At 43.3% G+C, this 27,437-nt stretch overlaps 1 protein-coding gene across 4 annotated transcripts; it reads right to left on the minus strand.

Annotated features, from left to right (window-relative positions):
* On the minus strand, positions 1-25,460 carry ptbp1b (polypyrimidine tract binding protein 1b). 4 transcript variants are annotated; one of them, XM_051375621.1, is made up of 15 exons: positions 25,392-25,444; positions 22,418-22,451; positions 15,017-15,077; positions 14,165-14,337; positions 11,464-11,610; positions 11,148-11,276; positions 10,584-10,694; positions 10,302-10,479; positions 8,429-8,506; positions 7,619-7,743; positions 6,603-6,636; positions 4,844-4,936; positions 4,299-4,515; positions 4,072-4,149; positions 1-3,146 (listed from the first exon to the last, which is right to left on the minus strand). In XM_051375621.1, exons 1-15 carry the CDS (start codon positions 25,397-25,399, stop codon positions 3,014-3,016), a joined length of 1,599 nt encoding a protein of 532 aa, XP_051231581.1. In that variant the 5' UTR covers positions 25,400-25,444; the 3' UTR covers positions 1-3,013. The 4 variants fall into 4 exon arrangements, with proteins under 4 accessions (XP_051231581.1, XP_051231578.1, XP_051231579.1 ...); XM_051375618.1 differs by having other exon boundaries at positions 7,619-7,761; positions 25,392-25,443; XM_051375619.1 differs by having other exon boundaries at positions 7,619-7,761; positions 22,418-22,448; positions 25,392-25,414.
* Between the last annotated feature and the right edge of the window lie 1,977 nt (positions 25,461-27,437).

Genomic DNA, 27,437 nt, shown 5'->3' on the forward strand with positions numbered 1-27,437 from the left:
TTAGATAAAAAGTGATTTAATCTGTTTTTTTTTCTTTGTGACACAAACAGTGTAAGGCTCAGAACCGGTCGCACACTTGAATCAAAATATACACGTTTCATCAGATATAAAACCAACAATCAGCTCTCAGACACGTTACTGTGGTATAAAACACGTATGTACAGATTAACACCCCCCGCCCTCCAACCCCACCCACCCACCCTGCACCTCTTACTGACCCACTGGTCCCAGTCCTGCCTCACCCGTCTCACCCGACACCGAAGGTCCGTGATGCATTCAAGTCACCTGGGAAAGACTGACAGATGTAAACGTGTCCTGTGTTTGTGGTTTCTGTTGACAGCAGAACGGATAATAAATAAACTATTTACATCCAGGAGGAGCGTTCTCATTGGTCCATCTGGGAGAAACAGCTGCTCACATCTGTTTGGGACGCACTGAGGACCACCGGGACGTTCTCCCGTGTGGCGTCACAGTCGATCTCCGTTTTGTCAGTTTATTCAAATGAATTTCGTGTTATTTCAAATTCTTACCGTACGCAGACGCAATGTGGGACGAACTGAAACTGATCACTGAGTCCAAAGTACAACAACAGTGACCTCCGCAGCCGGGCGGTCCAACTGGAGGAGGTAAACCTCAATCCTCCCCAAGAACCACCAACAAGCAGGAGCCCAGAGTCCTTTGTCACAGTTAACCTCTTTATTAAAAACTGATCCACGATCAAACTGCAGTTGTCGTTTGCAGAAATTCAACAATGAAATATTTTTAAAAAACGTTGCATTCAGTCTGAGAGATTAAAAATATAAGCTAGCAACAAAAGCGTCGATTCTGCACCATTTCCTGCTGGATTCTGATTGGCTGGTTTATACACAGTCATCAATTTGATCCTGAATATCTGACAACGGTCGTTTTTGGTCCCTAAAACCATGAACGCAACTCAACAGAGACCGAAGTTCTGCCAGCAAGTGGGTGGAAAAAATAAAGAGTTTCAAAAAACCAGCATTCCAGAACCGATCCAGGGCGGTGACATGCGATGTGCTTGTTGTGCTCTCTGCACCATATCTCTGTTTCAGTCAGGAAACAAGGATTGGAGAATGGAGGGAGAGCATTTTAAAGAAAGGGGCGTCCTTGAGTAAGGGCGTACATTCCTTAGCAGCTGTTCAAGCATCTACTAGGATTGGTAGGCGCGGAGATCTCCCATCTGGTGTCGCAAGACCACCAAAACTCTAAATCCACTGCCAGATGTTTAACTTTCATCTGGGACAGATCAACGTTGCGAGAACTGGAGTTCAGGTAGAAGGAAACTTTCTCTGAGCCTCTGGAATGAGACAGGACTTCAGTTTGTTCTGGAAATTAAAGAGGAAGAGGTCTAGTTTCAAAATCCCATCTACCGAACCTCCCAGGTGTTTTGAATGCACCACGTCTGTTCAGGTGGACGTGTGAGCGGCTGGAATGTCGACGTAATAATATTAAGACACACAGATAAACCAAACCAGCTTCTGGTTTCAGTACGGTTCTGACGGCTGCGGGGCTTCTTCTCCGTCAAACTTTGAGAATTAAGAGGAATTGACACCTGATGTACGACTCAGCGCTGCGTTGAAGGCACTCCACTTTACATCTGGTTTAACAATAGAGACTGAAGTCGCACTGGTGGGCTGAATCCAGTGAAGCGGTAGAGAAATCAATAAAAAGATTCCCACAGGAAAACACCAACAGAGCCTAAAGTTCACCATAATTGTGTTTTAAGTCTTTAAAACCAGAAACCTGAGGCAGGCGGATTTGTTTGCATCTAGAAGGCCGTTTTTGGTTTCAGCTGTAGTGGATCACAAACTTTTATAAATAAAACCGTTGAGAGGAGCAACGCGACAGAAAAGACAAGCTAACATCATGATTCACAAATCCAACAGAACACCAAACAAACAAAACAACATTCGTCTGCGGATTGTAAAAGGCAGCGGAGCGGCGGGAAGAACCGCCAAGCTCGCCAAGACACCAAAAACCCAACAAATAAAAGTTCAGGAATGATTAAAATATTGCTACAATATTTGATTTGAATAAAACATGATTGCATACATGGAAATAAAGAAATCAAAAAGGAATAGGAAAAACAGAGAATTGCATCTAGGACTAAAGACCCAGCAAACCCGCTAAAACAGAATCAGTTCACATGTTTGACGCTACAGTAACCAGCAGTACAAAACACTAACATAAAGGACTGAAAACACCAATAAAATACACAGAAAATATGGATATATCTGTAATACATCTCATCAACAGTAAACCTTTACCAACTGTAAACCTGTTTTTTGCCAATTTACAGAGGCATGATGGGAGATTTGTTATAATTATTTATTTTTTTTAAACATGTCAAAGTCGAGGTCACTGACTCCAGGAATAAGGCACAGGGATCATTTGAAGGCTAAACCAGGCCAAGGCCCGGACTAAGATCTGACAGCTTGAGGGTAAATGTGTGACTTCCCAAAGTGTCAGAGCTGATATTTTAAAGACCGAAGTGTTACCTCAGAGGGGAAACTTCAAAGAAGAGGATTAGGACCACAGGAAAACCACTGGGAATCTGAGATTAAAGAAGAATTCTGAAGACAACTCCAGTCCAGAGAAATTAATTTAGAAGGCTGACTTTAATTCCTTGATTCTGGGATTGAAGTCAAAAGGCAAGAGTGGCTACAAGGTATCAACTTCAAAACAAGAAGGACACGAACACGAGTCCGAATTCTGACTACAATCTGAGAATTACTGCTAGTTCCAAACGTCCTCAGAATACTGACTTAATTCCCCGACTTCTGAGATTAAAAGGCAGAATTCTGACTTCCACCAGTGATCCCAGAACGGACCCTAATCCTCTTTGAAGGCAAAAAAAACTACAAAAATAATTTAACACCACACCAGACTTCACGGTGGTTTCTGCAGACATGCGTTGGAATGATCGGAGTGTAGTGGACACCATTGAGTACACTCTCGGAGGAGCGTGGAGGATTCAGATGCTAAAGCCTGAGGCTCAGATGGAGGACTTGGAGAAGGACACCCGCAGATGGTGGTTCTCGCCCAGGTCATGGTTGTGAAACTCGATGAGGGACTCGATGGCCTCCTCCACTGAGCCCATCTGGATCAGAGCCATCTTGTGGTCCTTCCTGAAGGAGAAACGAACAGGAGGTTATCAGACTCTACGGGAAGTTCACATGATTAAATATAAAGAATGGAAACTTCAGGACAAGCCAAACCCAGAGACTTTAGGGCCAAAGACAAGGATAGAGTTTTCAGGGCAACTGTGAAGACTTTGGGGCAAGGACTGGGACTTGAGGGTAAAGATAAAGGTTTTGGGACTTGGTCAAAGACTTCTGAACATTTATTATTGTTCTGAAGCCTTCAGAACAAAGACAAAGGCAAGAATGAAGGCTTCAGAACAACGATAAAGGTTCTGGCAAAGAAGGAAAGCTAAGGACCCAGGGTAAAGGTTTTAGGGCAAGAATGACCAGGGCAAGAATGACCAGGGCAAGCACAGGGAAGGAAGTCCAGGGCAAAGAGTAAAGCAAGGTATGAAGCATCAGGTAGGATAGGGGCTTAAGGACACAGCATGAATTCAGAGATGCAGGACAGGGCAAGGACATGGTGGCTTGGGGGCACGATAACAGTAACGGTTTTAGGATTTGGACAAATACTTCAGGACAAAGATAAAGGCTTCAGAACAACGAGGAAAGCTTTAGGGCAAAGACAAGTGCTTCAATGCAAGGATCCAGGCAAGCATGAAGGCTTTGTGGTGGGACAAGGACACAGGGCAAAAAGTCAGGAACATTAGGGTGAGGGTTCATGACAAGGACATGTGGACTCTAAGGACGAGGGTAAAGGTTTCTGGGGAACAACAAAGGCTTCAGGACAGACAAACACAGGAAAGGAACTTCAGTGCAAAGATGGAGACTTCAGAAGAAAGACAGGGACATTGGGATTAAGGAGGTCAGTGCGAGGGGCAGGAGACTGAAGAGAGAGACAGAGTAATTAATTAATTAAGACATGGATCAATAAAGCTTTGGGTGCAGAGAAAGTAAATGGTTGACTCACTGGAAGAACTTAAAGGCCTTGACCGTGGCTCCTGAGCTGGAAAACAGCATCTTGAGATCGTCCTCAACCACAGACGGGCTACAAGCATAAAAATAACATTTGCATTAAAGACACATTATCCCTCCATACTGTCTCACATGGTTGAGGAATGTTCCTGGTTGTTTCAGCCTGGTGTCGGTGTATAAAGTGCAGCCAGGTGTTGATAATCCTGCAGTGGAAGGACTTACGGGATGTTGGAGAGGTGTAAGGTGGCAGATGGTGGGAAGATGTTAGAGTAGTTTTTGGAGCCGGGCTTCTTGAAGCGGTGCAGGGGGGAGTTGCTGTAGTCTTTGGTTAGACCCTGGTCCTCGTGGCCTTCGCGGGGAAGCTGGACACTGGTGTGTTTGGACAGCGTGATGCGCAGAGACTTCCCGTGCAGCTGCTGGCCGCTCAGGTGGCTCATGGCTGAAAACCAGACAGGAGAAAAACGCTGCTCAAATTCCTGACTAGATTATTTATTGTATTATTTAATTTTTCTTTTCCTGTAATACATGCACATATTTATTTTATTTATTGCATTCTTTAATATGTTTTTCCAGCACGTTTCAGGACTAGAATGCTTATAATGTATATTGTACATACGTATATGTAAGATGTCTAAAATGTCCTACCTATCTCAAGATATCACCACTGCCGAGCCTATAAAAATACATTCTAACTGACTAACAACTGTCACCAGAAGATATCCAGATAATTAGACTCTAGTCTCGAACTGTTGGCCTAAAGAAGTTACCTAGCTGAGCCTGTGTGCTGTCAGACATCTGAACCAGAGCGTTCTCCTTCTTGTTGAACAGGATCTTCACTCTCATCACGTCACCATACACACCTTAACAGAGCCAGACATAGATAAAAGGTTAAACTATTGTTACACAGGAAGTCACACAAACACAAGGATCTACACAAAGCTAGGCCTGTTACACCCGACAGAGAGCGGTGCCTGAAACTGGTCTGACTGCAGCCTGCCAAGCCACTGACCCTTAGTCTAATGGTCAAATTAAACGTATATGGAGGAGGTTTAACTGAGAGATGGGGACTCACTCTGACGCAAGTGCTGAATGTAAAACCTGGAGTTGAAGGGAGAAGCAGCACTTAGACGCTGCCGTCGAAAGCGGGAACGCTAACGAATTTGTGAATTTCATTTAGAAGGCAGGAATTTCTGAATGTTATACACAGGAAATGCAGTGAGGAAATTAAGGGTAAGGGTCAGAGAAAATTAAAATGGCAGATTAACACCACGTAGGAGCTATGAATTATGGGAGTGTTGACTAAAAAAACAAGAGCAGCTGATTCAGCACTGAGGACATGCAAACTGAAGGAAACCCAGCATGCAAACTCAAAAACTCAGGTTTACTGAAATAAGATGAAACACAATAAATGCAGCTTGGATAAGAAAATGAACCACAGAGGCAACTGGAGAATGCTTCTCCACCTCAGTACGATGGAGGGGAACTGAGTTGAGTTTATAGCAACATCTATTTGCCCAAATCCTCCAAACACACTGGAATCTGTTTAGATTTCAGCGTCAGTCACTAATAAGTGAAGCTCACAGTTCAGTGACATCTGCAGGTTTTTGATCCCTAAATAGTCACAAACAGATTTTTAGAGTCTAAATCACTGAGATCTGTGACAGGCAGCATTGTAGACTTTAACAAAATATTCTGACAGACTGATTGTTAAAGCTGCCATATGTTTAATGTCTCTATAATAATCAGTGTGTGTGAGCAGAGAGTGAACAGGTTGTAGTGTAGCTTTGTCCCTCTGCTGCCTGTGGACTGATCTCTATGTGTCTCTATGTAGGGTTGAGGGTCAAAGGTTGTGACCTTTATGCTCCCGAGTGCCAACAGTGGGCAACACTAGCTAACGTTAAATGTCAATGTGCATTATTTTCCATATCTATATGGTCTTTCACTTTGTTAATGTTTGGATATTCAATTAAAGGACCTGTGTGTAGGATTTAGTGCCATCTAGTGGTGAAGTTGCAGAGTCCATCAGCTGAATACAACTCAGCCTTCCAAGTGTGTAGGGGAAACTAAAATTAGCTGTGAAAGGACCTATGGCAGTTCAACATGGCGGACTCTGCCAGAAGAGGATCCGCTCCCTCTGTAGATAAAAACATCTCACTCTAATGAAAAACACAATGATTCTTATATTCAGGAGATTAAACACTAATGTAAACATACATATGAATATTATATTACAGGAATGTGACACACTGGAGCTTTAGATATTAGTTTTGCATTTGCAGAGCCTCTGGTGGTTTTTGGGACTTCAACTGTTGCTGCTCAAGAAGAAGCCTGAATTCAGCACAGAGCAAAAGCTGCAAATATTGTGAATAAACTCAAATCAAAACACGCAAAAAATCTGACAAAACCAGCAGACACTCATTATTTTTCATTAAAAAACAAATGAAAAAGAGGAAAAACAAACAGGAACTTAAAATCAGAACAACCAGGTGGTACTGATAATTCAAAATAAGAAGCTAGTGAACATACCGAAGAGAATAAAGAGGCAGTGGGGCGTAACTCTCTTTAAAGACAGCAGAGAAGGCAGCGGAGGGACAGGACAGGTAAAGGTGGGAGGGCAGGACAGGTGGAGGTGTCCGAGGCGTTTCCATGGCAACAAATTTAAAAAAAAGGGGAAAAAAAGACAGGTGAGGGGTCAATCAGGAGGTTAATTACCTTTGGAGAGGAGGGGTAAGATCATGTCAATATGGAGGAGAACATGTTCACATGACTTGACAGTGTGTGTGTGTGTGTGTGTGTGTGTGTGTGTGTGTGTGTGTGTGTGTGTGTGTGTGTGTGTGTGTAGGACAACAGGGTTTAATGTGAAGCCATTAAAAACATTACAGGAATGTCAGAAGCCAAACAAAGTGCACGATGTTCTTCTGACATCACTCAGGTGTGATTGTTTGGGATTCAGATTGGACTTGAGGACGTGAACCCTGACGTCTGTGTTAATGCGAGATCTCTCTTTAGGGAGCTGTGACCTCTGACCTCTCTGATTGGTTGTAATGTTGGTGACGTAAGAGTTGTTGTGTCCCAGTTTCAGCATCCAGGTGAATAAATCATAAAGTAAACAATAAACAGTAATAGTCTCTCTGACGTCCCCAATATGTTTGTGAAGAGCCACAGTCACAGACGGCTGTTTTCAGTAACCAGGCTTCATTCAGCTCCGCCTCCACACTGAGACCTGTGGGGGACGTCACAGAGACTACAGACAGTTTATTATACAGTTTGTGACAGCTGTGTCCTTCTGAAACATCGGCTACAGACATGCAACTTGTTTGTGTTTGTGGATTTCTCATGAAACAGGTGAACATAAAAGGCGGTTTGGTTTATGTAGATGTGTGAGTGTAGCAGGGACATCGATAATAATAGACATAAACATAAAATATAGTTTTAAAAGTAAACATGAAAAATGTTTGACACAAAGTTTAAAGGTCGATGAGAACTTTGATCAACATGTCTGAGGATGACAATGAAGCAGGACAAGATGGTGAAGGACCCACCTCGGGGTTGAGGTTGCTGATCAGCAGGACACAGACTCCAGCAGGGAGGGGGGGGAATCCCAGCCTGGTAGCCCCGGGGAGGGACAGAGAGGCCAGGCCTCCGGGCAGAGCCGGGCACGTCAGGCCTGGATAGGGGAAGGACACTGGGAGAGGTGAGACGAGTGAACAACGATCGAAAAATTGCACGAGACATCTGAATGACACCAATGACACCAAAACAGGGTTCACACTAACAAATCAGTTTCCAGGACCTTTCCAGGACCTTTCCAGGAGTTTCATTACAGGACAGCACTTGCTCGCAGTCATATAAACTGCAGTTTAAGGCAAACTGAATGTGTCCATCAGTAAGTGTTCATTAACAGTGTTTGTATCCATCAACCATAGCAACAGATAGCTGATCAGTAACAGGCTGTATGTGTGGAGATATGTTCACTGTCTGTAAACCTGCTGTGAAATCACAGTTTATCCACCAACAGCCAGCTTCACTGAGTGACTCAATGAATATTTACCAGAACAACACTGATTATTTACAGGATATTTGCTCATTGTAATCAATTTCCAGGTGTTTCCAGGACTAGAAGAGAAGTCTCTTCCATCCACACTATGATCCTGATAATCCAGCACAGATATGACTGGCTCAGTTCTGATCATGTGACTCAAACTCATGACTGGCTGACCTGTTACTATGGTTACAGACAGCACATTTACTGACACTGATTTCTGCCACTAGGGGTCTCTCACATCCAAACAGTAACAAACAGCGTTCTGATGCAGCGCGGGATCAAGGGAGATGTTGCAGGGGAGACTCACTTGCAGGCTGGATAGTGAAGGCCGGCGGGAAGGCGTGAGTGGCTCCTGCGTACGGAGAAGCTGAGATGATTCCTGGAGCTGCAGAGAAGAAACAACAGCTGAGTTACCGAGAGAGGAAGAAAACAGTGAATCTGTCAGAAAGAAGAATATAAAGTCTGATTGTTAAAATGATAAAAATACAGAATACAGACAGAGAATGGATCAATATATCAGGATAACTCATCTCTGATCAATATTCACAGGAAATAATCAAACTTCAATCAATTAGAGTTTCTGTTATTGTTTTACACTGAATATAATATGAAATGAAGTTGTAGCACATTTCTTTTGTAAAGCTACAGAACTTGTTTGACTCATCAATGTTTTGTAAGTTTGAGCCATGTGTTTATTAAGGTCTGAAATAAAAACAAGATGAGAACTTAAATATTCCCAGCACTTTCTGTGATGTAGTATGCTTGCTTATCATAGGAAGTAATAAGAAATGACTCTTTACATTAAGGTAGTAGCCTAGTGAGAACAGGGTGTTCGGGGAATCGCTTTTTTTTCTCTTTTTCATCAAACTGCAGTTTTTGCAAGTTCCTGCAATTTCATCGCATAATATTGCATAAATATCTCACATATTCCATCGAATTTTTTAAGAAAACGTGCCGCATAATCAAGGATTTTTGCCCGCAACAATCACAAAAAAATTTTTCTGGAAGGACTGATTAAAATACTTTTCTTTGTTTTGTCTTGATGGCGAAGAAACGATACTCAACCGAGGAGGTTTTGTTCGCGGGCGGTGACGAAGAATAAGCACTTTCCTCCGGTCCGGATTCCTTCTTCAATTAGATCATTTTGTTGAAGGAGTCGATCAATACTAATATCAATTATTATGGTTTATTGACATACATAACCTTTTAGCTTAGGTTGTAGGGGAGAGTGGGGTTAGTTGAGCCACCCCTTGTTGCTAGGAAATGGTAAAAAATATTGATCATGTGACCAAATATTTAGGAGGAAGGCTTCATTTCATGGAGTCTGTGAATGTAAGAACCACATGGGTAAAGTGGTTAGATATTTATTTCCAAAAAATAATTTTTCACTCTTGAAAGTGAATTAAGTCTATCATAAGTTTCATGAGAATTGTGTTTAGACCAAAATAGATCATTTTAAATTTGTTTACGGCTCAACTTACCCCATACACTGGGTAAGTTGAGCCATGAGACCACTTTTTTTGGACATGCTATATTATGGAAACAGTTATGTTTACACTCATTCTGTTTGTTGGAAGGGATGCACAACATCCTGAAATATATGCAGATATATTAGTTAGTGACAAAACTATGATTGCCTTGATGTAGTGATCCTAAATATGAAAAATGACTCATCTTACCCCACTCTCCCCTACAGATTTTAGGGACATAAAAATGAGCATCTCTCAAAAACTAAAAAATGTTCTTAGTTCACATAACCTATGGAGGTAAAGAAATATTTTGTTCATGTTTCTACAATTAGAAATATTGTGGATCAATATGTTTTGTGTGTTTATTTAGTAAAATTTGATGAAAAAAGGATTTTTGTATTTGTAGACACTGGCGGACCGTTTCTATTGCAGAGTTTAAAGGGTTAATGACTCCTGATGACGCAGACTGGAGACTGGTGGTGACCTTACACTGACTGACTGCTTCAGGTAAGAACTGGTTCCTCAGGAGTTTTTAGGAATCCCAGAAACTGTTCCACCATCAGCGATAGCTTCCTGTCTGTGTCTGTCTGTGACACAACCTCCTGTTTCATTAGGTGTGTGTGTGTGTGTGTGTGTGTGTGTGTGTGCGTGCGTGCGTGCGTGCGTGCGTGCGTGCGTGCGTGCGTGCGTGCGTGCGTGGGGGGGTCTTACTGAAGGCCGTAGCCATGGCCGGGTGCTCCATGGTGGGCTGGCTGTCTCCGGAGGGCAGGTCTGGTCTGGTGAAGTCGCGGCTCTTCTCGTTGTTGTATTTGACGTTGAGGCTGGTGAGTTTGGAGAAGCTGATCCTCAGAGTGCAGCAGCCGTTATAGATGTTCTGTCCGTCCAGAGACTGAGACACACAGCAAGTTCACACAGTTAGCAACGCCGGTTAAATGCTGAACGGATGATGGAGTCTGTGTGTCGGCACTGGGACCAGCAGAGTGGGACTCTCACCAGTTTAGCTGCCTGGGCGGACGCTCCGTCCGGATACTGCAGCAGAGCCTGGAACTGGCTGTTCTTGGTGAAGACGATGATCCTCAGCACGGTGCCGAACTTTGAAAAGATCTAAGGACCAGACAGGAGCTCGACTTATCACAACATGTGTGAAACCCTCTCCCTGTCTTTATGTTGAGATTGATAGCACAGTAAATATGAAGCTACGCTCATTCTACCCACAAACAGAAACACAACCGACCATAGCATACAGTGGCTGGCTATGCTAACACTCACTAGCTGACCTACTCAAGTGCAGTTCGTCTTTTCACTCACGCAATAAACTGTGTCTGAGGCCCAAATTGTAGTTTTAAGCTCCTATTTTCTTCATTTTATGGCGGTTACTCCAGTGACTGTGTGTTGAGGTTACCTACACTCAATACTGCACCTGAACGCATCCTGTGTAAACACTGTGCTGCATTCAAAGTACAACCAACCTGATGATGTTTTCCATTCTCTGTGTTGTGTTGTGATGTGATGCTAAATGTACAGATGCTAACTTCGACTGGTGGGTGTTGGCGTTACCTGGCAGAGGGCGTCCAGGGAGACGGGGTAGACCAGGTTCTCCACCACGACCCGCAGCACCGAGCTCGGGGCCGCCACAGTCGTGTCCACATGAGACGTGCTGAGGGCACGAAGAGCTGCCTGGGCCCTCTGAGGGAGGATGGAGGGATGAAGATGAACACATGCTAACAGTGACCAGGCAATGTACAGATACTAACTGTAGCTAACAGATACCAACAGTGGCTGGGAGCTACATAGTTGCTAATATAGGCTAAAAAACAGGAACTTGGCAACATAGAGACGCTAACATATGCTAACAGTCCTGACTGAGGTGTACCTCCTGGTTGGGGGAGTTGTCGGTCTTCAGCTCCTTGTGGTTGGAGAACTGGACGTAGACCGGGTGGTGCCTGATGATTGGCATCACTGTGGAGTAATAACCCACCATGTTCTGAGCCGCTTCCTCCGAGTTCATCTCCAAGAAGGCCTGAAGGGACACAGAGGACGGTTCAGTATAGGACCCAGAGGACGGTTCAGTATAGGACACAGAGGACACAGAGGACGGTTCAGTATAGGACCCAGAGGACACAGAGGACAGTTCAGTATAGGACACAGAGGACACAGAGGACAGTTCAGTATAGGACACAGAGGACGGTTCAGTATAGGACACAGAGGACCAGGGGGTTCAGTATAGGACACAGAGGACGGTTCAGTATAGGACACAAAGGGGACTGTTCAGTATAGGACACAGAGGACGGTTCAGTATAGGACACAGAGGACACAGAGGACGGTTCAGTACAGGACACAGAGGACGGTTCAGTATAGGACACAGAGGACACAGAGGACAGTTCAGTATAGGACACAGAGGACACAGAGGACGGTTCAGTATAGGACGGTTCAGTATAGGACACAGAGGACAGTTCAGTATAGGACACAGAGGACGGTTCAGTATAGGACACAGAGGACGGTTCAGTATAGGACACAGAGGACGGTTCAGTATAGGACACAGAGGACAGTTCAGTATAGGACACAGAGGACGGTTCAGTATAGGACACAGAGGACACAGAGGACGGTTCAGTATAGGACACAGAGGACGGTTCAGTATAGGACACAGAGGACAGTTCAGTATAGGACACAGAGGACACAGAGGACGGTTCAGTATAGGACACAGAGGACAGTTCAGTATAGGACACAGAGGACGGTTCAGTATAGGACACAGGACGGTTCAGTACAGGACACAGAGGACAGTTCAGTATAGGACACAGAGGACAGTTCAGTATAGGACACAGAGGACACAGAGGACGGTTCAGTATAGGACACAGAGGACAGTTCAGTATAGGACACAGAGGACACAGAGGACACAGAGGACGGTTCAGTATAGGACACAGAGGACGGTTCAGTACAGGACACAGAGGACACAGAGGACGGTTCAGTATAGGACACAGAGGACAGTTCAGTATAGGACACAGAGGACAGTTCAGTATAGGACACAGAGGACACAGAGGACGGTTCAGTATAGGACACAGAGGACAGTTCAGTATAGGACCCAGAGGACAGTTCAGTATAGGACACAGAGGACACAGAGGACGGTTCAGTATAGGACACAGAGGACAGTTCAGTATAGGACACAGAGGACGGTTCAGTACAGGACACAGAGGACAGTTCAGTATAGGACACAGAGGACGGTTCAGTATAGGACACAGAGGACAGTTTAGTATAGGACGGTTCAGTATAGGACACAGAGGACGGTTCAGTATAGGACACAGAGGACGGTTCAGTATAGGACACAGAGGACGGTTCAGTATAGGACACAGAGGACAGTTTAGTATAGGACACAGAGGACACAGAGGACAGTTCAGTATAGGACACAGAGGACAGTTCAGTATAGGACACAGAGGACACAGAGGACGGTTCAGTATAGGAGACAGAGGACGGTTCAGTATAGGACACAGAGGACGGTTCAGTATAGGACACAGAGGACGGTTCAGTATAGGACACAGAGGACACAGAGGACAGTTCAGTATAGGACACAGAGGACACAGAGGACGGTTCAGTATAGGACACAGAGGACGGTTCAGTATAGGACACAGAGGACGGTTCAGTATAGGACACAGAGGACGGTTCAGTATAGGACACAGAGGACAGTTTAGTATAGGACACAGAGGACGGTTCAGTATAGGACACAGAGGACAGTTCAGTATAGGACACAGAGGACGGTTCAGTATAGGACACAGAGGACGGTTCAGTACAGGACACAGAGGACGGTTCAGTACAGGACACAGAGGACGGTTCAGTATAGGACACAGAGGACAGTTCAGTATAGGACACAGAGGACGGTTCAGTATAGGACACAGAGGACGGTTCAGTATAGGACACAGAGGACGGTTCAGTATAGGACACAGAGGACAGTTCAGTATAGGACACAGAGGACGGTTCAGTATAGGACACAGAGGACAGTTTAGTATAGGACCCAGAGGACGGTTCAGTATAGGACCCAGAGGACGGTTCAGTATAGGACACAGAGGACGGTTCAGTATAGGACACAGAGGACGGTTCAGTACAGGACACAGAGGACGGTTCAGTATAGGACACAGAGGACAGTTCAGTATAGGACACAGAGGACACAGAGGACGGTTCAGTATAGGACACAGAGGACACAGAGGACGGTTCAGTATAGGACACAGAGGACAGTTCAGTATAGGACACAGAGGACGGTTCAGTATAGGACACAGAGGACAGTTCAGTATAGGACACAGAGGACAGTTCAGTATAGGACACAGAGGACACAGAGGACGGTTCAGTATAGGACACAGAGGACAGTTCAGTATAGGACACAGAGGACAGTTCAGTATAGGACACAGAGGACGGTTCAGTATAGGACACAGAGGACGGTTCAGTATAGGACACAGAGGACGGTTCAGTATAGGACACAGAGGACACAGAGGACGGTTCAGTATAGGACACAGAGGACGGTTCAGTATAGGACACAGAGGACAGTTCAGTATAGGACACAGAGGACAGTTCAGTATAGGTAACAGTACCTGGTTCTTGGCTTTGAGCATCAACAGGTTGGTGACGTCTCCGAAGGGCAGACCGAGGCTGATCACCTCGGTCTCTGTGATGTCGTTGGGAAGCTTGCGGATGTGGATGACCCTGGAGGGCACGCCGGGACCTCTTATGTCACCTTTGAACTTCTTACTGTCGTTGCCATTGGCTACGGAGGACAGGAAACAGTTTACAACCACAGAGATACATATAGTCCTGATATTCACGTTATCAATAACGATAAAAATAATAACGAACAAACCCAGCAAGCAGTACGTCTGTGGGCGGGGCCTAACCCAGCGACAGTACGTCTGTGGGCGGGGCCTAACCCAGCGACAGTACGTCTGTGGGCGGGGCCTAACCCAGCAAGCAGTACGTCTGTGGGCGGGGCCTAACCCAGCGACAGTACGTCTGTGGGCGGGGCCTAACCCAGCGACAGTACGTCTGTGGGCGGGGCCTAACCCAGCATACAGTTTAAGGTTACGATAGATTCAGAATATTATATATGTGATATCCCTCAATGCTCCTTTCAAAGCCCCCACACAGTCAATTTACCTCCAGTGGAGCTCTGAGTCTATCTGGGATCATTATTAGTTTGACAGTATTTATTTATTTTAAGTAGAAATTCGGGCTCGTTGTTCGGGCTCGTACAGAACATTTCGGGCTCATGGAGATTTTTTGGGCCCAATCAGCTCTAATTCCAGGACTCAGTATTTCTTTATCTTTTTAAAAGAGCTAAATCTAACAAATAATACTCCTGACATTAAAACATCAAAAATCCTTTCACTCGTTCATCCTGCTGCGGCCAATAAGAACAACAATAAGAGCAACATTAACATATTTCTGACCTGTGGTGCTCATGATATACGGGCCGTTGGAGACGCTGGAGAAAAGCTCGTCAGATCCTCTCTGAAACAGAAACCAATTAGGTTAACCTCCACTGGCAGTTGGCCACACACAGACACACACACACAGACACACACACACACACACAGACACACACACACACTTAGTAAACCAGCAGTCAGGAAACAAAGAGGACAAGTGACAGGAAATGAGTTCAGCTGTATCACAGATTATTATTATATTTTAGAATTATAAACTCTGAATTATTTGTTATTAATCTATATAAACTTTGTCTGTTTGGTCAGAAAAGAGTGAAAATGTTCTCAGAGCTGATTTCATTTATTATCATAGAGACAAACTAAAGCACATTTCAGAGGCTCGAACCAGAAACGTTTTAGACATTTTAGTTTGAAAAATTATTTCAAAAGAATAAATGATTGTCCAGGTCTCTCCCACCAATGGTCTTGTGAACTGTGACCCACTGATGACCCTTAGTGTCTGTCTCAGGACCATATACAATTCCTACCCCTCCTAAAACATTGTTCTCCCACATTATCATCAGAACTGTCCATTAATGAATCAGTTAATTGATCTGTTTCAGTCTACTGCCACCAGAGGTCACTACAGAGCTGCGTTCACTGAGAGCTGCTGTAATGCAGATTTATCTCAAATCATAATAATAATAAATATGATAATAATAATAATAACTTTATTTACATACACATAAAACAGCAGCAATAAAAAATAACAGTAATATAAGAGGTAAACAACCAGGAACACAACAATCAGAGATATAATGAACAACAGATTGTGTGAAAACAAATATTCTGAAAGTGTGTTTCTAGAAGGATTTAAAAGATTATTTGACAAGGTTAATTTGGTCCAGTTGCCCTAATGGAGACCGCAGTCTCCTTAAGTCCTGATCCTGGACTGTGGAGCCACCAGAAGGGTTTCCTGAGGATCTGAGGCTCATAAAGAGTTCAGAGGTTAAATAAAAGTGGTCTAAAGTTATCAGCAGGACCTTAGAATCAACCCCAGCTCTTACTGGTACAGTCAATATCACAGACCACAAATCCTTACAAACATATCCAGTGAGTTTACATGTCTAATGTGTGATTTCTATAATCTAAATTTACTGTTTATTTCATAAATTAAAATGTTAAATTCAAGCTTAATACATTTCTAAAATTATGGAAAATAATGTATGGCTGATTATTTGTATTATAGCAGTGTTTGCCTGTATTTATAGCTTATTGTTTTATTTTATGTTAAATTAAAGCTACAAACTGTATTTTAAAGACAGTAAATTACTGGATTTGTACCAGTCTGTAATTCTACAGTATTGTTGTTGTTTGGTTATTATCTTATTTTTTACAGTGCAGGTCTAACATAATCCAGTGTGCGACCCTCAGCCCCCCCCCGGCCCCCAGCAGGCAGCCGGGGGGGAATTCCTGAGCTGCTCAATGAGAACCAGATGTAGACAAACAGGCTGAGCTTCATTCAGCAGTCCTACAGAGAGAGACTGCAACACTCCTCACTCATCCCTACAATAATACTGATCAATAGCTGTTACTGATCAATAGCTGTTACTGATCAACGGCTGCAACCAACACACGGCCTTTCCTGTCAGAGTTTCACAATGAAAGTCTCCTGCTGGTTGACTCCAGTGTGTAACAGTGAGGAGGATCAATTATTAATATCTATAGATTCATTAGAGGATAATCACCTGAACTGATACCATTTATTGATACCAATACCACTATTGACTCCTATAAACTCAGAGGTCATTGCTCCACTGTCTTCCTGTCTGTTGTTGTTGATGTTTCTATATATCTGTATATGGACATTGTATGTGTGCACATACCTGATCAATAACAGTGATTCAGTGCACGCTGTGTCCATATATTAAATGACTGAACAGGTTAAAGAATATCTGTTTAAGGAAACAGCCAGTCAGCAGCGGCCATATTGGTAATCAGTGAATGTTTCCCTCTGAAGTCGGTCAGACTCACTTCCTGCTGGTGTTTCACATTAAAGGTCTTCCAGTGGCTCAGAGGGCACAGACTTTAAATGTGAAACATCTGCAGGAAGTTAACGTATGATATCGCAGTACTCAATCATGTAGTACATCAATCATCAGTCCATCAATCAATCCATCAATCATCAGTCCATCAATCAATCCATCAATCATCAGTCCATCAATCAATCCATCAATCATCAGTCCATCAATCAATCCATCAATCATCAGTCCATCAATCAATCCATCAATCATCAGTCCATCAATCAATCCGTCCATCAATCATCAGTCCATCAATCAATCCATCAATCATCAGTCCATCAATCAATCCGTCCATCAATCATCAGTCCATCAAACCCCAAACCTCAGTCCATCAATCCGTCCATTAATCATCAGTCCATCAATCAATCCGTCCATCAATCAATCCGTCCATCAATCAATCCGTCCATCAATCATTAGTCCATCAATCATTAGTCCATCAATCAGATACATTTTTAAATAATTTCATTTTTCAAGCTAAAGTACCAAATATTTGTTTGTTCCAGCTTCTAAAATGTGATTTTTCTTCTTCTTCTATCCTATTTAAGTAAAGATGTTAGCGTGTTTGACGTGGTCAGATAAATACTGAGAGCGTTAACGGCGTTACAGTGAGTCTGAGAGCATTAACGTTAACGGCGTTACAGTGAGTCTGAGAGCGTTAACATTAACGGCGTTACAGTGAGTCTGAGAGCATTAACGTTAACGGCGTTACAGTGAGTCTGAGAGCGTTCACGTTAACGGCGTTTCAGTGAGTCTGAGAGCGTTAACATTAACGGCGTTACAGTGAGTCTGAGAGCGTTAACGGCGTTACAGTGAGTCTGAGAGCGTTAACGTTAACGGCGTTACAGTGAGTCTGAGAGCGTTAACGTTAACGGCGTTACAGTGAGTCTGAGAGCGTTAACGGCGTTACAGTGAGTCTGAGAGCGTTAACGGCGTTACAGTGAGTCTGAGAGCGTTAACGGCGTTACAGTGAGTCTGAGAACGTTAACGGCGTTACAGTGAGTCTGAGAACGTTAACGGCGTTACAGTGAGTCTGAGAACGTTAACGGCGTTACAGTGAGTCTGAGAACACTAACGTGAGTCTGAGAACGTTAACGGCGTTACAGTGAGTCTGAGAACGTTAACGTGAGTCTGAGAACGTTAACGTGAGTCTGAGAACGTTAACGGCGTTAGTGAGTCTGAGAACGTTAACGTGAGTCTGAGAACGTTAACGGCGTTACAGTGAGTCTGAGAGCGTTAACGGCGTTACAGTGAGTCTGAGAGCGTTAACGGCGTTACAGTGAGTCTGAGAACACTAACATTAACGGTGTTACAGTGAGTCTGAGAACGTTAACGGCGTTACAGTGAGTCTGAGAACACTAACGGCGTTACAGTGAGTCTGAGAACACTAACGGCGTTACAGTGAGTCTGAGAACACTAACGGCGTTACAGTGAGTCTGAGAGCGTTAACATCAACGGCGTTACAGTGAGTCTGAGAACGTTAACATTAACGGCGTTACAGTGAGTCTGAGAACGTTAACATTAACGGCGTTACAGTGAGTCTGAGAACGCTAACATTAACGGCGTTACAGTGAGTCTGAGAACGTTAACATTAACGGCGTTACAGTGAGTCTGAGAACGTTAACATTAACGGCGTTACAGTGAGTCTGAGAACGTTAACATTAACGGCGTTACAGTGAGTCTGAGAACGTTAACGGCGTTACAGTGAGTCTGAGAACACTAACATTAACGGCGTTAGTGAGTCTGAGACACTAACGGCGTTACAGTGAGATTGAGAACATTACGGCGTTACAGTGAGTCTGAGAACGTTAACGGCGTTACAGTGAGTCTGAGAACACTAACGGCGTTACAGTGAGATTGAGAACATTAACGGCGTTACAGTGAGTCTGAGAACGTTAACGGCGTTACAGTGAGTCTGAGAACATTAACGGCGTTACAGTGAGTCTGAGAACATTAACGGCGTTACAGTGAGTCTGAGAGCTGCCACAGTCTCTCTCCGAGGAACCTGAGCAGGTTTTTATCCGAACAAAAGGAGCTCAGATCTTCTTTCTGCTCCTCTCATGAATAATAGAGCAGAAACCTGAATCCTGCTCTCCTCTGGACCGGTCCCTGCTGTCTGACAGCTGCTGACCCAGAGTCTGCCTCAGGCCCAGGACCAGGACAAAGGGCCCACAGAAACTGAACCACCACACCTCACATCATCACTGACAATCTGCTCTTCATCATCAATAAGGCTGAAACCATTGTTTTCATTGATTCATCTATTGAATTTATTTTCGGTTTTGATCGATCACTTGTTTGGAGCCTGAGCTAACGTCCCCAAATGTCTCGTTTTGTCCACAACCCAAAGATATTCAGTTTACTGACAGAGAAACTGACACCAGAAAATCTTCAAAAATCAATTAATTGATTATCAAAGAGTTGTTGACCGTACAGCTCGCCAACCTGTTAGAGTCCATCTGTCTGTCTCCATATGAATGTAGGATTAGTAATTGTTTAAATTCTCGTTTGTCCATTTTTCTTTAGTTTTTTAGTAGCATAAAGGGAACTGTTTCCACATTTCACTGTGCAGCCCTGTAAGGGACGATACCATTCATGTCTCCATTAGCTAAAATAACCACTGGACCACCGGGCCAGCCACTGGACCACCGGGCCGCCACGGACCACTGATCAACCCCAGATAAAGGAGGAATGAATAATGAGGGTTGTTCGCTGTAGCGCATTCTTTCCAGGAAATGTCTCAGGAATAATTGATCAGCTGAGGAAACCAGCAGCACTCGGTCCATTTAGCAGCTGTCCTGGAGCTTTTGATCGATCTTCCTCTGCAGACAGAGCTCTTCGCAGAATTCACAGTCGTTCAAATTAACATCTTTTCTGAGCATGTGAAGGACTTTTCATCTCATCACGTTCGAATCCTTCTGAGGAAGAACCAGTGATGGGACTGAAAGCTCCAACACAGCCATTAACAGACCATGTGGACCTTGTGGTGAGGAAGTAAAACGAAGTGTGTCTGAATGCGGTTGCACCCGTCTGTCCCCTTTCTTCTTCTGCACACCAAACAGTGACTTCCTGTTTCAACAGGAAACACATCAGACTGAGGAAGTATAGAAACCCCTTCATGGGACCTTTAAATTCACACTTTTAACCAACATCCAGCCTGTAAGTCCAGTCACAAAAACCCCACCTGATAGAACCAGAACCAGAACAGCCTCTGGTGGTCTCAGACCTGCTGGTTTTTATCTAAAGTAGTTTCTGGGTGCTCAGGAGAAAACCCTGAACTGACCCTTTAACGGGAGCCGGTCTGAGCGTTCAGGGTGGTTTCAGATGACTCGCCTGAGGTCAGAGGAGGAAACAGGAGAGCTGTGATCATCAGAGGGACTCCTCCTCCTCCTCCTCCTCCTCCTCCTCCTCCTCCTCCTCCTCCTCCTCCTGTCACTTCCTGCTCTCAGATCACAGCCTCTCTCTGCCTTCATGTGGTTTGGCTCAGATTCTGGTTTTTGTCCTAAAACCGGCAGCAGCAGCGGTCACCACTCTGCTGCCGGACGCATACCGAACACGATTACTGAGGAGAGAGCAGAGGAATGTGAGCAAAGGCTGCTGGGAGATCAGACACTGATATATTATTGTAAAGAGTTTCATACTCTCAGGTCACTTTGAGTGACAGCAGCAGTAATACTGCAGGAGAGCCAGGAGGACCACAGTAAGCTCACAATGAGACACCAACAGGTAGTCTCTCTCCTCCGTTACTTCCCCTCAGTAATAATTACATTCACATTTGAATCCCATCCTTTTGTCTTAAAGCTCCAGTGTGTAACATTACTGTAATATTCACAGGTATAATACCAGTTACATTAATAAACTGTTCATCTTTCTCACAGATCATAAATGACTCTTATTTGTTTTTTGTTAGCAGGGTTTTTGTTGCACTTGCAGTGGCATTGTGAGTGTGTGGCTCTCCACCGCTGTCTGTATCTCCTCCGAGCTCAGACAGACAGCAGAGAGAGCAGAAAGCTTCAGAGTAGAGCTGGGCGATATGCCTTAAAAATAAAATCTCTGATTTTTTCACACCAAACCCGATTTACGATTTTAATCGATTTTTTAGTTTTGACTGTTTTTTAGCGGGTGTTTGTGGGCGGCGGTCCTGTATATCCCACAAAGAGCAACATTTCTCCCACTCGGCTGCATGCCTCTGCTTGAGTTGATCGCAAGGGTCGTTAATTAAATTAAAGCTTCAACAGTTTTAAATCAGTCTGTGATACATTCATGGGTTTGGCTGATACATCAATCGAATACCAGAAATACTCAGGAAGTCACACAGTGTAAATGCCCCTTTCACAATAAAAGAGTTCAGAGCTGGCGTTATTCTGTTACAGGAAGTGAACAGCTGACATTCCCGCTGGGTTTCCCAACAACACAACATGTCCGACACCAGAGTCTCTCCACAGAACCTCATTTAAATGAAACCCACAGAAACAACCGGTAACGCAGAGTAACGCCTGCAGCTCTGAAAGTTTCACACAACAAATGGTGGAAATTAAATTTGATTGTGTTCGGTCCCGGGTCCGGCTGTGTTCAATGGAAAGTCGACACTGACGTTAGCTCATAGCGCTAGCTGCTGTTGGACAGGTCCCTCTCTACAGGAAACACAAACACTCTACTTCCTGTTTGATGGAGACTCCCTTCCATAGAATCACAGTTACTCTGACAATGTGCTTTATTGTATGTATGCATTTTTATATGTCTTATTGATTATAGCAGAGCAGATCAATATCTGTTGACTTTCAGTTAGTCAGAATATTCCCGTTAAAGAAGCTGGAAGCAGAGGATGAAGGACTTTATCAGCTGACTCATTAATGGACTCTGTAGTGAAGCTGTACGCTGCGCTCTTTCAGCAGCCGACTCAAAGCTCTGGTGTCAGACAGTCCTTGAACGCATCAACAGAGGATTTTAACATCTTTTAACAGAAACTCTCAAACTCTCTGTGAGTAAAGAAATAAAGTGACGTTTGTGAGGCAGCAGGAGGGATTCTGGATGAGCTGAATGATGGAAATCAGTGGTATGCTCCTTTAAGAAAGTAATAAGCGTGTTGTTGACTAATCTGATGATCCTCAGACTCATTGTGGAATGTGACTGAATTACTGCAGAGTTTACGACACTGAGCCGCTTCCACGCTAATTACACACAAAACCTCTGAATGGTTCCCAGACGGCAGCGTGTCCGTGCTGTCGGACTCAGAGCGGAAAGCAAACGGCCTGAGAGACGTTCACCGCAGAAAACAAACCAAGCAGAGCAGGAGGAGGCGGAGGAGGAGGAGGAGGAGGGGGAAGGAGGAAGCAGAGGTGCCTACCTTAGTACCAACTGTTATATCTTGGTGGACACTGCTGTGAAGAAAAGACAGCGTGTTAGAAGCAGCAGGGAGAGAAACTCAAAACAACAAGCAAAAAAAGTTAAAATGGAGGCAGAGGAGACGCCGCCTGAGGAGGCGCCGCCTGAGGAGACGGACGGAGGGGAAGAAACCCAGCAGAGAGGAGAGAGACTGGATCTGCTGATTATCGACCTGCGCCCACTAACTTCTGTTCAAACCAGTTCACTGTCATCACATAAAGTCTGAGGGTGGCGTGCGGAGGCGGGGCCTAAAGCTTCACGTGTTTCCATGGCGATTAAGAGATATTTGCAGCGTATACAGCGTATAGAGGGGTTAGCGGCCGACTGTTGCTCTGTGATAAATATCCTCACTGATGACAGAGTTTATACACAGTCGTATCCTGTAGTAACACTTTACTGCTGTCCTACATTGAACTGTGTTTATACATTTATTTTACTTCATACGTACTAATGGAGACACTGAACTTAGTTTGAAGGTGATCTCCTGGAAAAAGGTGACAGTGCTAACGAAAGCATTACATACTGAACACCTGAACACCTGATCACCTGAACACCTGAACAGTCTCTGCAGGAGACCGACCAGAGCTGCAGCTACAAATACTCTTATTATATTTAATATTATTAAAACTAGAATAATATCTTCAAACTGATCATATAGCTACAAATATACAGAATACACTGTATCTATTGATTATTGATCAGTATACACTGTATCTTTATGGATGATATTGATCAGTATACACTGTATCTTTATGGATGATATTGATCAGTATACACTGTATCTTTATGGATGATATTGATCAGAATACACTGTATCTATTGATTATTGATCAGTATACACTGTATCTTTATGGATGATATTGATCAGGATACACTGTATCTGTATGGATATATTAATGACTCCTAATGAAAGAGATATTTAGCTGAAAGTGTCAGTTAACAGAGTTACAGATCCAGAAGCAGGAGGAGGAAGAGTGCAGGTGATTAGAGATCAAACATTATCCCACTGTACAAAGTAATGAGCACAAACACAAACCGACAGAAACAGCAGTAATACTGCGCTGCTGAGCCCCCATAAAGAAACGGCCTTAGACAACATATGTGATTAAATGCAGGTAAAGCAGAGACATGTCCAACAGCACAGCGACACATATCCCCACTTCCTGTGCAGACAGGAAGTTAAAGGACAAAATAATACAGCTGGTCGTCCGGGGGAGGAAATAGTTTCCTTCAAAGATCGGTTCGTATTCTTGTTCACATCCCATCCAGTATTTAGACAATGTGCACTATAACATATGTCTACATATATTCATTTGTCTTTCACTTCATCATTAATAATGTGTTAATGTGTTGGGTGCTTTAATATATATTATTCATTCCTTCTATTGTACATTTGCCTGCAGACAAACTAAAATACTCTCACAACTACACTATTAATTATTAGTGTGTCCCAACTGGATGTGGGATCTATTTGTTGTATAATTAGTATTTTCTAGATAATACAGGCCAGTACAAATGAGCAGGTGAAGTCCTCAATCTGTTCATGTACATATATGTGTCAGAAGCACAGAGCTGGTTTACAGCAAATGAAAAACCGGCTGGTCGGGTTGAAGCTGATGTGACTGTACAGACAGTAAACCAGCTGGAAGAGGACCCCTCAGGGCCTGAATGAGCCCTGACAAAGCACAAATATTCACATCAGGGACTCAAACGCCTCAACGTCTCCTGACTGCACATGACCTGACACTTATTATATTCAACAGTTAAAAAGGTACAGTGAACACAACCTTACTGTGCTAAAACAACTGCAAGTCAACACATACGTCAACAACACTGTAATCAATAGAAAACAAACATGTCAGTTTCTCACTGTTAGTTTTACCTTTGATAACATCAGCTGGAAGCTTCCAGCTGCAGGCTGGCTCAGGTTTCCTCTCTTTAACTCACTGAGTTCAATATAGAGCCTGTACCTGCTATACAACACAACTATTTAATCTGTATAATGTGTAAACTATATTCAGCTTATACGAAAGCATCCAATCTAATTCACTCTGTTTAACAACATCTGAGCACCAGTTCTGTCCCACTAACAACGTTGTGCATTAGTCCATAAAAAAACCTTTAATGTTAAAGAATTCTTCCTAATCCTTAAAATCACAAACACATGAGAACATGTCTCTGAACTTAAAACTAATGAACTGGAACAACTCTTCAATTCGGCACACATGTAACACACGATGCTGCATTAGCTTAAATAAAATCTGCATTTAATAAGTGAGAACTTGAAGTTATAGCTACAATCAGCTTCAATGGAGGCCTGCAGTGTGAATTACAGTTTCACATTACCTGAGCACCGGTTACTTCCGCCCACCTTTAACGACTCACCTGAGAGCTTTCACTAATTCATTAATTCATTAATTCATCAATTCATTAATTCATCAATTCATCAATTCATTAATTCAGCACACGAACCAACATCCATTTAATAAAAGTAAACTTTTACCAGAGCAGGAAACCACAGCACAGTGGGCGTGAGAACAACATAAAGCTGGGCTGGAAGTCAGCTTATAGCTTATTGATTCTCTTCACAACAATTATATCGATTACATCTTAAATACAAGCCTATACGGTTAAAAGAAAGTCGTTTTCACAGGTAAACGAGTCCCCGTTAAATGGCCGGTTTTATAAATGGAGTCTGGTGTAGAGCCCGCAGACAACGGCCCGTTCGGAGGCTACCGCTAGCTCAGTTAGCTTAGCTTCCTGTTCCAACCACAAACACAAGTTTACCGACAGCTGAGCGAACAACGGGAACAACAGCGGCTCTCTGGAGGAACACTGCCGGGCCACACGCTCCAGCGGTTCCTCTCAGGCGTCAGTAAAACAGCCACAAAGTCTATTTAATGTCAGTGTACCCGTAAGTCTGTGGGATAACTCACCCGTCCATTGCACAACACGGAACTACGGAGCAACAGGTTCCAGCCAGCAGGACGCCCAACCGCCGCCGCTATAAGCCCACAAAATGGCGTCCGGCCCGAGGAGCTCTCTCATTGGACGGTTGGCAGACATTGTGGGCGTTCCAGACGGTATCCGGGCGCTGATTGGCTGATTGGATGGGGGCGCAACAACAAAGAGCCGAGGGTCCGGGGGGCGGGGCGGGGGGGGGGTACCGCGTTTTTATGTCTTTACTTTTTTACTTTATTAAAAAACAAAAGATTTGCAGATTTGAAGGTTTTCAGATTATTTTGAACAAAGAAAAAGTTAAAATTTAAAACAAACACAAGACGGGGAAATATTAAAGACTTTACATACACTGTAAAAACTGTTTATGGGATTTCCCCCTTTTATTTTACAGAGTTTTTAAATAGAATAAATAAAAATACAGTTCATTTCTGAAGTGTAAGAAAGTGTAAAATAACCTCTGCATCCTGTGCATCACTACTGACCTCCGCCCAGGGACTACAGAGGAAAATATATATAGCTATATCTGGTGCAATACATGTATTCTGCATTGTCCCTGCTAAATAAATAATAAGTAAATAAACTTTCATGTTATGGTTCAACCAATGTGAGTTTGGAAGAGTTTTCGATCTGAGCTCTAATAATAATATTTATTGAGGTTTTATTGAACAAAGTGAGGCTCTTTCCATAATCAGGCAGATACAACACAATAACTGTTCAGTTATGTGTCTTTCATTTAAGTTATTTTATTATCTTTTTCCGGTTCGCCCTTAACGACAGGACATCACAGAACAGCTGCAGGCATGGGCACTGGAAGTCGGGGCTCTGAGGGGGCCGCAGCACCCCCCAAAATCTGGCATAAACTTATACTTACTTTTTTACTGGGATTTACATGTGCACACAGGTAGTTATTTAAACATTTTATTGGCTAAAAAGTCATAATAAAATGTGTAAACTGTTGCTAATAACTGTAAAATAGACGAACTATCCCGGCCACATTCAAATGAATGGAAAAACCATGAATGTCTGCAGCACTTATGTCATTATATAGACAGAATTCCTCTCAGCAACCCTTCTGCAGGTAAATAAAGCAGCAAACAATTATACAACATGGCCAAAACTATAGAAACAAGAACAGTGTGTAAGTAGCACAGTGTAACAGCTAACAACAATAAAAGAAGAATGTGTTAGCTGTTGATTTATTGCTTTACCAAAACCTGACAACTTTACTCTCTTGTGCAATGAGACGCAACAATGAAAGGACTCTTGTGCCCTCGAGTACACTGTTGTTTCCTGAAGACCACATCAGTCAGAAGTGGTCCTTTAGGTTGGGGTTGTTAGCAGCAGGTTGCTGATGCTGAGAATTGAACCTGTGACTGCTCGGGGACAGTGCAGCCTGTAGCCTATGTTTCTGTGTGCTGGACTCAGTGTCGTGTAACACGCTGATAAATAATTCCTCCATGTGCTGCTTTTCAGGTGATTGCTTTGTGTGTTGGGAAGATAATCCAGCTGCTCACATGAATAATTCAACACACACACTCACTCATTCACAACTAACTCACACTGTGAAAAACCGTCTGTCATTTCCAGCAGCTGAGGCACCAAAACATACCGTAAAATAAATAGTAAAAATAACTGACTCAAAAATCATTTCATGTTATTTTCTATAATTCAAATACAGTTATCAGCTTTAATTTTTAGCTTTTTGTCTTTTTAATGTTTAATTAAAGATATTTAAACTGTAAAAACAATGAAATTACCAATAAATACAGACAAACACTGCTATAATACATATCTATATAATATACAACTACAATTAAATTTACAGCAGAGTGCTGTTATTATTTGATGTTTTCTTGTTTTAATCTACATTTTAAAGTTATAGGATTATAATAAAAGTCCTTATCTGTGAAGTTAGAGTAATTATTGTTGATAAAAACTGTGAAGTTAGAGTAATTATTGTTGATAAAACTGTGAAGTTAGAGTAATTATTGTTGATAAAACTGTGAAGTTAGAGTAATTAT

This window comes from Dicentrarchus labrax, unplaced genomic scaffold (genome assembly GCF_905237075.1).
Source record: "Dicentrarchus labrax unplaced genomic scaffold, dlabrax2021, whole genome shotgun sequence".
Classification (NCBI taxonomy): domain Eukaryota; kingdom Metazoa; phylum Chordata; class Actinopteri; family Moronidae; genus Dicentrarchus; species Dicentrarchus labrax.

Bases quoted from the DNA above. Each gene is read 5' to 3' on its own strand.
- ptbp1b (XM_051375618.1), bottom strand. The intron at 7,762-8,428 runs GTGAGTCTCCCC...CACCTCTCCCAG, and splicing joins CTTCACTATCCAGCCTGCAA to TGTCCTTCCCCTATCCAGGC. The intron at 6,637-7,618 runs GTGGGTCCTTCA...CTGTCTTTAAAG, and splicing joins TCAGCAACCTCAACCCCGAG to AGAGTTACGCCCCACTGCCT.